The sequence below is a fragment of the Nestor notabilis genome, unplaced genomic scaffold, assembly GCF_000696875.1.
Source record: "Nestor notabilis isolate BGI_N333 unplaced genomic scaffold, ASM69687v1 scaffold12963, whole genome shotgun sequence".
Lineage (NCBI taxonomy): Eukaryota > Metazoa > Chordata > Aves > Psittaciformes > Psittacidae > Nestor > Nestor notabilis.
This window is the reverse complement of record NW_009920886.1, coordinates 12,109-23,636: the sequence shown is the minus strand read 5'-3', so window position 1 is coordinate 23,636 and position 11,528 is coordinate 12,109. Positions and strand designations below refer to the sequence as shown.

At 45.1% G+C, this 11,528-nt stretch overlaps 1 protein-coding gene across 2 annotated transcripts in view; it reads right to left on the bottom strand.

Moving 5' to 3' along the window:
- Positions 1-10,746, bottom strand: part of CSNK1G1 (casein kinase 1, gamma 1) — a 58,577-nt gene extending 47,831 nt beyond the window's left edge. The window contains exons 1-2 of one of the 2 annotated variants that reach the window (XM_010010897.1): positions 10,336-10,746; positions 2,362-2,402 (exon numbers count right to left, since the gene is read on the bottom strand). In XM_010010897.1, coding sequence (XP_010009199.1) covers positions 2,362-2,402; positions 10,336-10,480 — 186 coding nt within the window. In that variant the 5' untranslated portion in view covers positions 10,481-10,746. The remainder of the gene's footprint in view (positions 1-2,361; positions 2,403-10,335) is intronic. The other variant, XM_010010898.1, reaches the window with a different exon arrangement.
- Positions 10,747-11,528: the final 782 nt, after the last annotated feature.

Sequence of the window (11,528 nt, the reverse complement as noted above, 5' to 3'; positions counted from 1 at the left end):
AGCAGGAATAGCTGAGACAGCAGGGCTGTAGTTGCAGAAGATGATCTCACACAGCTAGAAGGACTTGGAGTAGAGTTTTGACTTGGTCCAACAATAAAGATAAAAGAAAATGCTGCTTTCAAGTACACTGAAAGCAGATACTCCACCACTACTCCGAAAAGTATTTAAGGATCATTTACAAGGAACAGGTTGCCCAGAGAAGCTGTGGCTGCCCCATCCCTGGCAGTGTTCAAGGCCAGGTTGGACACAGGGGCTTGGAGCAACCTGCTCTAGTGGAAGGTGTCCCTGCCCTTGGTAGGGGGATAGTACTATATAGTCCTTAAAGTCCCTTTCAAACCAAACCATCCTGTGATTCTATGATAAAGAAAATTACAGTTAAGTACACATGTAAGAGAAAGATATTTGCTGCTAAGGAGGCTTGGTAATTCTTACTTCTGGGGAATATGGACCAAAGCCCCCCATTTCTTCTACTGTTCCCTCATTCATCTTCTCAAAAGGAAGCAGGTATGCAGATGCCTGGATGGCCACTGGATGGCAATTCCAGTCCTTCAAACATGAAGGACCAGAAATTTTTAAGCATTAATCACAACAGGGCAGAGAAAACTGGAGTGTGTTGCATTCCATTGCTTTAACATTCAGCTGTTTGTGGGGGGTGGAGAGAGAGAAAGAATTCTACCAGAAAAAATAGGTAAGATTAAGGCAGCAATAAGGTCACGTCATTCAGTTCTGCCATATGGCGACTGAAAGGTTTCAGGTCACTGGGAGGTGTCACTGCAGGTGCTCTTTGGAGAGAAACAAGCATCCTATGGACTAATAAAGCTGTATTTTTCCTGTATTATTACTTCCTTAGGCCTTTCAATGCTATAACTTTGTGACATTATCTTTGAAAGCAAATTAGCCTTATTTATTCAATAAAACACCTCGACTGTGTACACAGCATTTCCTATTGTCAGGTCTGCCTAAAAAGTGAGCAAGCAGCAGTCCTCCTTCCTGATGTGGATCTGTATCAAGGACATCCTAAGCTCCACTGCAGGCATTCATTTATTTATTTTAGGGAATATCTTCTGACATTTGCCAACAAGCTTGAAAACAAGTCCCTGCTGCAAAGCCCTAATTATGTTTCACCTACTATGCATCACATAAGGAGAATGTTACAAATATAAAGTCTGTGGCACTGGAACGTGATCAGAATAAATGCACCGAGTCCATCTTGATCTCCTGTAACCTGAATGATTCCTGTCACTTTGTCAGACAACATGAGTTGGGCAAACAGGAGTGTGTGCTGCTAGTATTAAATAGTATTACAACTTGAACTTCAGCTTCTAGGGTTTGGATCTCTGGTTAAAGAGCAGGCAGATGAGAAAAGAGGATATCAGCTGAAACCATCAGGTTTTGAAAACCCCAAGAGACTAATAAAAGTCTTGGTTTACAGATAGGAGAAGTTCAGGCATAAACACAAACTACTGGGCTATGATTTTATAAATCCAGAAGACCTACAAGTCTGAGAGTTTCCCCATCCCCTAGACTCCTACTTCAAACCACTGACCATAGTGCCTTCATGCCCTGAAGCAGTCTTCAGTAGAAGACTCCTTACCTGGACCACTTGCTCAACTCCAAAACCATGCAGCAGCAGGCTGCACAGTGACACAATTCCAACCAAATGCTCCAACAAGAGCCCATCTAGAGAGAAGGAAGGGTCCAGAGAACCAATAGAGTCCCAGACAGAAAGGCTCAACCCAGGGAGTGGGAAGACGTGGCCAACCTGCAACCTGTGCCATTCACTGGGCCCGGGCTGCCAGCTTGGGAAGAGGAACATGTCTCTCACTGGTGTAAGACAGTTACAGACCACTTAGGTACCAATAATATTCAGCAGGTGGAAGGATGGGTTCTTTCCTCGCTTTTAGCATTCTCAAGAATTTATCTTAGAATCACAGAACCACATGGTTCTATGCCATGGGCAGGGATACCTCACACTAGACCATGTTGCTGAAGGCTCTATCCAGCCTGGCCTTGAACACTGCCAGGGATGGGGCAGCCACAGGGAAGAGCTTCTGCCTCAGATCTAACCTGAACTTCCCCTGTTTAAGTTTGAACCCAGCCCGAATTTTCTCAGCTTGTCTCCATTTGGGAGATGCACCAGCCCCTGATCATCCCCATGGCTTCCTCTGGACTTGCTCCAACAGCTCCATGTCCTTCTTATGTTGAGGAAACCAGAATTCCACACAGTGCTCCAGTTTAAACCAGTTTAAATCAGTTATTCTAGCCAAGGGTAAGAGCAGCATTAAGCCCAGAGTGAGGAAGCTGCTTTTTGTCTGTATTTATAACATTAAATCACTTAAGAACACTTGCAGATTTACTTACCAGTTTGATCGCTACATATTCGTTGGTGTAGAGATTTTTACCTGCAAAAGAAAAAGAAAAATTCTTTTAGTTCCACATTCAATGCTTGCATGTAGAGACACAAAGCAGAAGAGTGTCACTGATGGCAAAGAGCTTTTTCTCAGTTCCATGCTGAAGTTCATGCCTTTAGCAAAGTGTAAGCCTCAAAATAATGAGTTGCAGCAGTTCACCAGGGCAGGCAAATGCTACCTTCCCTTCAGCATAAGGTAATCATGTTTTATGGTAGCACTTATGTTTGACGCAAGCGTTGGAGGAGGTATCCCAGACACATTAGGTTTTATTATCCACATCATGCCAGAAAAGTCTGGGAATAAAAAAATGAAGAGTCAAAGCATCATTTCTTTCAGAAATATCCTGCATCTGCTGGACACTGAACAATTTCATCCTGTGATGGATGGGGAGTTTCACCAGCTTTATCCTGCTACATATCAAAGCGACTTCTGCAAGGAGGCAAGGGAAAATTACCTTTGTACCAACACACAGGTCTTATTTCTTCTTCTACAAACAGGCAGTCAGGATGTATAAAATGCCTTCTGTATGCCAGTGGTACAAAGGCAATCTTCATCATCTAATAAAGCCAACAACTCCCAGTTGCAATATGGTACCAATGATGTGAAAAAAAAATACACTCAAAGAACAAAACCAGTTCTCAGGACCTTAAACCATGGAGCAGCATCTAGTCCAATACCAGCCCTGGCAAGCACAAAGGGCAAGAGCCTAGGATGAGTACAACCAGGCAAGCACACAACCAGCTCCTGTAGGTATATCATGGTATATCCATGACTTTGAGCCAGAGCTGGTGCCTGTGTGTGCTGAAGCTGGAGGTGAATTTTCCCTCCAGGAATCTTTCTGGTGTTTGAACCAAGCCCTTCGCCTCCTTAGCGATTTGTGGCAGAGATGCACAGCTACACATGCCAAGAAGCATCTCTCTGTGTGTTCTGAAACTGCCGGACGTTGTATCAGTCAATGTCCAGGTTTCTGTTAGGAAATTTGAGCAATCGCTCCTCACCTTCTCCACGTTGCTCATGACTGACAGCAAACTATACTGAAGAGAGATCACTAAGGAAGGATGCTCAGGCAGTCCTTGCACTCAATCTGTCCCATCACAGAATCACAGACTAGTTTGTGTTGGAAGGGACCTTAGAGCTCACCCAGTTCCAACCCCCTGCCACAGGCAGGGACACCTTCCACTAGAGCAGGTTGCTCCAAGTCCCTGTGTCCAACCTGGCCTTGAACACTGCCAGGGATGGGGCAGCCACAGCTTCTCTGGGCGCCCTGTGCCAGCGCCTCAGCACCCTCCCAGGGAAGAACTTCTGCCTAAGAGCTCATCTCAGTCTCCCCTCTGGCAGGTTAAAGCCATTGCCCTTGTCCTGTCCTATCACTGCTTGTGTTATAAGAACTCACAGGGTCATCCTGACACCTCTGCTACCTTTTTATATCCTCTAGTCCCACTGTATCCTCCCAGGAGAGCAGCCTTCACCAGAGACCCCCCATGGTTTTATACAGGGCAACACTGACCTTCTTTGCTAATTCCTGCTAGTACCACTACAGCACAAGTCAGGCTTTCACTGAGTGACTGTAGCAATCTACACTGGAAGTTATTAGTGCTCATTTATGGCATCAGCTTTGCCCAGCTCTAGTCCACATTTATTTTCCACACACCACCATTAAAAAGCACTTCACACCCTCCTTTGCATACACATCCAACACAACAGCACTGGAAGACTCAACAAAACTAAAGCCATTAGGAACATGAGAGAAGAGAGTCATCTTTAAACCTTGAAATGACCAGGGAAATTTATTTTACAACAGCTTCATATTTTCTGCATTTAACTTCTTTTGACACCTTCCCCACTGTATTGCTCAGTGTAGTTCTGGACTCTGAATTTCAGATTGGGCACTCCCAGTGCAGTGCAGTGCACACTGAGCAGGTTGTTTTAACACCCATCAGGAAGTCAGAAGGTGTATAAAGAGCTTCAACCTGTTACAGTAACTGGCAGTGTTGTTTAATACAGGGCAGGCATTTAAATGTGAGGTTAAGTATCTTTGGAGGAAGTGTTTTATGCATGCAGATGTGTAAGCTGAGATCCAGCCTTAACCCTTGCAACACAGGGCTGTGTGAACTGATTTCTTTAGATCTCTGAATAAGAGCTCTTGTGTCCAGGCTGGAAAGGAAGGGTAGAAAGGAGGCTTTGCAGTTGCATCGAGAACACTCGGACATTGGAAAGCTGCTGAAAGGCCAAAAGGGTGGAAAAGCAGGTAGTGGGATAAACTGTTTCACCCTTTGAGCCTGATGCTACCTGATGGCTGGTATGGGGCGAACACACAAGGACATGAGGGGAAGGCAGCCTAAATACACTGAGATTACGTGCCCCGTGTCAGTCAGTGAGTCACAGCAGCAGCTCCAGCTGCAGCTCGCCCACTGAGCTTCCTCTTCCCCTCCTCTTTTACCAAGATGCTCAGTTTGAGGACACTGAGCCAGACTTAGGGAAGCTCCAGCCCAAATATGCGAGAGAGATGCTTTAAACGGCAAAAAGCCCATGGAGGGGGGCGTGGGAACGCCATCCCCTGCAGATCTCACAACCTCCATCACAATCTTGGTGACGTATGATTTCAAGGTAGTTTTGGGGCTCAATGCCCATCAAAGGAATGATGACCCACAGACCTGCTGGTAACACTTGTGCTCTCCCGCCAACACAGGATCATGATACTGGGAAAACAGGGCTCTTCCAAGCTCATTTCAAGGCAGAGAAGGACACTGCCAACACCCTCCATATATATGGAGCCATAATCCAGCCTATTATGGTCTGTTTCATAAAGCTGAGGACTAGAGAGAAGATAAACTTGGTAATTAAATTCCTCAGTTAAAAAAAAAAAAGGATTAGGAAAACACAGCAGCATGAAACGTCAGGCCAGCAGCCAAAGGCAAATGAATGAATCCTCCAGTTCACCCCCTCCAGGGCACACACTCTGGGGAGACTCTGAGCATAGGGGGGTGCAAATGGGTCCAGTTGCTGAACTCCAAACCTTACCTAAAGCTGCAGCACAAGATGTTTGCTTTGCCAGCTACAACAGCAAAGCAAATCTCTAAAATATCTCCATCATCTTGCTCCAGACTGAGATCTACCCTTTGGTTTTGCTATCACACCATCCAAGGTGTAATGTTTCTTCTTCCACTTTCTACAAGGCAGCACCGATATTAAAATGGAAAAGTAAAGGCAGTGCTACTCACAGGAGAAAGTGAATCTGCACAGTAAAATAAGCCATGAATAGAAGCTGCCTCTTATCTTAGTAAGACAAAAGATCTGTAATGCAGCTGAGATGATACAACTGTGCTAACAAAAGCCTTTCAAGTTCAGGCAAAGCTTTTGACGGAGCAGCGATCAAGTTCATGCCTCAGTTTTGGGTAGTTCCACTGACAATTATGAACTACATACACATATGACAAGTGCTGCATTAAGTCACCAGCATTCACGTGGGAAACCTAACAGGGTGGATTTCTCAAGCCCTGGCAGTCAGATGTGTTGAATACAGGGACAGACTACAGCCCAGCAGATGAGCCCAAAGGGGACGATCTCTTGTGTGCACTGTTCCCACAGGTCAAAGTTAAAAGCCACAAGTACAAGCCTATAGTGAGCAACAGGAACCAAAATACGCTTTGAGCCTCACTTCCAGCTCCTCGCTACATGGACAATATACTCTGATGACAGATCAGTGCTGGGTAATGGAGCAAACATCCAACTACTCATCCCAAAGACCAAGCAGAGGTCACCCCAGACACCACTGCATCTGCAGAGAGACCAGAAGCCACACGCACCTGAGGCAGGAGTTTGCACTGATTGCGTTAGTGCCAGATTTGCTGTCCCTTCTGGAGCAAGTGTCTCCAAAGAACAGCTCCTAGTGTAGAATCTACACAGGATCTACTCCTACCCTCCATATCTACGATATTCTAGTCAAATATTCACAAGATGATTTCATTATTTGGGAAGCAGAGACCAAGCCAGTCCCAATATCAGGCACTATTATCATCTTGATTCATTTATTATTGTTTCACTTAGCTTTAAAGTAGAGCTCCTGGTTTCAAACTGCAGCCTGGGAAGCAGCTCGGTGGTTCTCACTTTTGGGGGGCACCTTTGAGATCTGATGGACCTGCTCTGGCAATGTCATAAGCAGCTTTTCTTCTAGTTTGGGGCTTGCTGCTCACTGCCAAGATGTGCTGAATAGTCATGAGAGCCCTGCATGAACCACGCTGACATGTGGCTTCTGCACACTGCACAATGTATTCGATAGCACATGAAAAAACAGACTTCTCAAAAAAATCCCTCTGTTGCACTATCAAGGGAGGTGCATCATACAGCCTCTATCCCTCCCAGTGTGGTATTTCTCCCATCCACTCAGTGAAAAAACCTGAAATCATCATTTGTAAATCATGCTTGAACACACTTTAATGAAAATCCCAGAAGGTTGAAGGCACCTTAAAGCTCATGCAGTTCCAAGCCCCTGCCATGGGCAGGGAACCCCTTCCACTACAGCAGGTTGCTCCAAGCCCAGTCCAACCTGGCTTTATACAACTTAGTAGGTTTAGTAAGTAGCAGTACCAAACACTGGGAAAAGTAAGACTTTTGAAGAAGCTTTTTTCTCCCTAACATGCCTCATAGAGTTCAGGTAAATATAGGAAATACCCATGGGGTAAGTCCGTGAGTCAGTGTAAGGAGGTTCATAGCTCAGCCGGTGATCTCTTTTCTACATTGATGTTTACAGACATGGCTTATGACAGCCCTGGATTTAACAGGTACATCCCATTTTCCCTGTGCAGTGAGCACCTCATGCCATGACACAGTTCTACAGCCCACTGAGCAGTTTCCCAGGCTGGTTTACGTCATGCTGGTTCTCCATAAGCTTGGCAGGGAGATGAAGGACATAGTGGCACAAAAGTCATGCCATAAAACTTCAGGTGTGCTCTGGCTCCCACAGCAGCACAAGAACTGACTTGGCAGATAACCAGGAGCTGTGGGACAGGGCTTGGTGCTGCACAAGGGCAATGCAACCCTGTCAAGTGCAGAGAGTCCAGCTCAGGGACAGCAAGCAAGGGCCCCTGCTAGCAGGTTGAGCCACTTCAGACACCAAAGCTCTTACAACCCACCTAATCTGCAGCCTGCTTGAAGAACCAGCACTCAATTAACCCCATTTCATCTTATTACTCTGGGCCAGAAGCTGAGTTTTACGTTCATCCTCCCATTCCAGCTCCTCTGTGGGCTGGAATCCAACTGTGCTGCTCCCACGTGCTTCCAAAAAGTGATATCCCCAGGGCTATCTGTATGTGCAGCAAGACAGAAGAACCCTCAGCAGCAAGCTTGGTATTGTCAGAAAACAGGTCCCGTAGGTACACGCCATCTCCTCCCTGAACAATCAGTCCTCTTTCTGGTGTGTGGTACAAGAACAAGACTTTGTTCTTCATGTGTTACTGAAGAATTCACTGGTGCGTAACTTCTCCAAAACGATGTAGAAAAAGCCCAAAAGCAGAGGGCATGTGTTCATCTTTGCAGGACAATGCTGTTCTCAGAGACTTGTTTGCTCCTATTTCAGACACACTGCTTCTCCTTTCCCCCAGTGAGAATTAGCATCACATCTGAGCAATAGATATAGGTCGTATTTGAGGAAAAAGGAGTTCTTAAAGCTGCAGTGACTGGCAATAAAACAATAAAAGTTTAAAAAAGTAATACAGCTCCTGTAAGGACTTTACACCTAGTTGCTGTTATCACTATGTATGGCTCATTTGCAGAATCCCAGACTGGTTTGGGCTGGAAGGGACCTTAAAGCTCATCCAGCTCCAACTCCCTGCCATGGGCAGGGACATCTTCCACTAGAGCAGGTTGCTCCAAGCCCCTGTGTGCAACCTGGCCTTGAACACTGCCAGGAATGGGGCAGCCACAGCTTCTCTGGGCACCCTGTGCCAGCACCTCAGAACCCTCACAGGGAAGAACTTCCTTATATCCAACCTAAATCTCCCCTGTTTAAGTGTGAGCCCATTAACCCTTGTCCTGTCACTCTCTGATCTCATAAAAAGTCCTTCCCCATCTTTCCTCTAGGCCCTCCTTTAGGTATTGGAAGACTGTTATAAGGTCTCCCCGGAGTCTCCTCTTCTTCAGGCTGAACAAACCCAGCTCTCTCAGCCTGTCTTCATGAGACATGCTCCAGCCCTCTGATCATCTTCATTGCCCACATACAGTGAACTACTTAACCAGGAGTAACAAAACATCAGTGTACTAAAAAAGAGCCACTCGATTAATCAGCTGTTGCTTTTTCCATAGTTAAAACTGAATTTCTCTGTAAACTGACATTTTCTTCTGAAAGTCTCTTCTGTACAGCCCGTGCATTGAGACTGAACCTCAGTCAGAGACACAACACTGCTCAAATGTTGAGAAACATGACAAAGAAGAATGATGGAAACAGGATTTGGGCACCAGCTGAATAAATGCAAGAGCCATATACCTGGAGAGATCCACTACAGTCACTGAACCTCAGAGCAGAGCTTGGGTTACAAATCAATTCAACATCTCCATGGGGATCCTGCTAGCGTGACGTTTGCTCTTGGGGGAGGCTTTGAAAACGCAATACAGCTATTCATGTCATGTCACTGTCAGGATCCAAGCTTATCTTCAGCTGCCAATCATGCTCAGGTTCATGCAGGTGGGAGGTTTTGTCCTTGCCCTTGGTTTCTCTCCACCTTTGGAGCATTATCTCTGCTCCTGCAAATCAATAAAACATCTCTGATGTAATGCTGAAACCAAACTGCCCCTTTACTGAGACAGATCACACCCAAGCTGGTTAATCTTCAGACTGTGGGAAGTAGCATATCATATAGAAGCAATAACCAAACCTTAGAATGAAAGACTACATGGTTTAATCTAAGATTACATAGATTCTCACAGGAATCTACCAAGATAGTAACAGTAGTTACGTGTTATAACCCTTTGGTTACCAGAAGCAATTCCCTGACTGATTTATTTATCATCCCTTGTACCTGATGTACAAATGATTTTAATTTCAGTTCTGAGTAAGTATCATGTTTTGGGAAAACAGTGTTTGTGTCAGTGAACCCACCTTCAGCAATACAAATTATTCAGCAGAAGAGGAGAAATACAACCGTTTTAAGTCAGGATCAAGACCAGCACAAACTGCTGCTTCTGACCTACAGCAACTACCCCAAAACCACATACTGGGAGCTCAGGAACATGCAATTACCAGCGGCTGCTTCCCCCACCTCATTTCAAACACAGCCATCGTTTGTTTAGGATGACTGAAGAGCCCAACACACTGCGCTGCTCTTCAGCCATCCTAAACAAACGATGCATTAGCTGGTCACCTGTGGGTGACCAGCTGCAAGACATGTGGTTTAGAAGACCAACAGCCCATGCTGGGCTTAGCAGCCAGATGGCTGGTCAGCACCTCAAACACATGGAACAGGTCAAGGAGCAGGTAATGGGGCTGAAAGTAGAGCACAGAGGTTAGTGAAGGATGTGGAATAGAGAAGATGTGGCTGAGAGCTGGGAAAGAGACTCACCCAATACTTTAATCGAGCATCCCAGATTATGAACAGGACATTAAGTGCAAGATTTAGCAATCCAGGCAGTTAAGAAGATTTTTGTTCACCTTAGGCAAGATATTCAGTGCTGAGAACAGTCTTCGTTGTTGGGATTGTTCAAAATTTGCATCTTTGGCCTCTCCAGTGTATTCGCTTTGACTTTATGCAAATAAAAATAATGCTAACAATTACATCTTCTGAGTCAGAAGCTCCAGGTAAGGCGGCTCAACACTTGGGAAACAAGGCAAGCACACGCATTTCTCAAGCCAGGGTAAGTTTTGATGTATTTATATTCCAGTGGTGAAATGCTAACCTGCAGAACGCAAGTGACTAAAACAGTTACTTCTTACCTAGTCTAAGTTCTCCAAAGTTCCCACACCCAATCTTCTTGCCCACTCTGAAGTTGGGTCCCACCATCAGAACGCCAGAAGATGCTGATGAGCTTGGTCGAGAACTGTGCCCACTGCATTCCTTTCGTCGTCCGTTGCCTTTCATCTTTTTCCCTATTAGGATGGTCCATGATCCTAGTGAAGTCTCTCTGCCAGCAAGCTGGCAGAAGGGAGTTGGAATACACACTCTTCTCCTTAGAACAGAAATATATATCCAAATGTATCTGACTCAGGGTTCAAGAGAGTCATGGAAACACATGGAGTTCTTTTGGCACTGTATCCAGTTCCTTAATGCATCTTGATAATGTACCAAGGGGTCAATTACGTTCTTGAGAACTCAATAAAGGCAGGTTGCTTTCAGTTTCTTACCTGGGGAAAAGAAAAAGAATATATGAAGTAAAAATCATTATTTTAAACTACCCAGCAAGAAACACAAACCGAGGCCAACATCCAGAATGTTCCTGGCCTCGAGGAAATTCACAGCTACTTGGAAACTCCACCTTTTCCTTAATTTTCTGATAAAAATCCCTAAAGAGACTGACAGAGACAAATGTTGCCCATCCACTGCCTGCTACTGGAGTTATCAGGACTCACACCACACACTAACAAAAGCAATTTCAATTACACCAGCACGCCAGGCGGAAAATGCAAGATGACATCCCAGCTTTAAAGCAGCTGTGGAGTGTAGCCTCTTTTCTTCTCACTTCATGCATTTATAAAGTATTACACAAAAGCCAAACAAAAAAAGAAGTGGGAAATGAACAGTACCAAGAGGAGAAAATACTGAAGTGCATTGGAAGTCAAATTCTCCTTCATTTTCCATCTTTGAAAGTTGACCTCAGATATAGCTCCTGATTGAAACCGTTATCTTACAGAAGTGACCAAAAGTAGTAGCCAAGGCAAGATTTGTTATTTTTAAAGAACTAGAAATTTCCTGACAGTTGTATCAACACACAGCTCATGTTACCAATGTGACTTACTTCCCAAAGAAAAGGAAGGTATGGAAAAATAGACCTTCTAATGGAATTGGGTGAGGGAGTCAAGGGTCAAGATCTTCTCCAGCAGCCTGCACTGATGACTGGCAACTGAAAGCCGTACCGTTCTCCCACGGAAACTGAAGCACACGTTCCTCCTGCATGTCCAAACTTGTCACC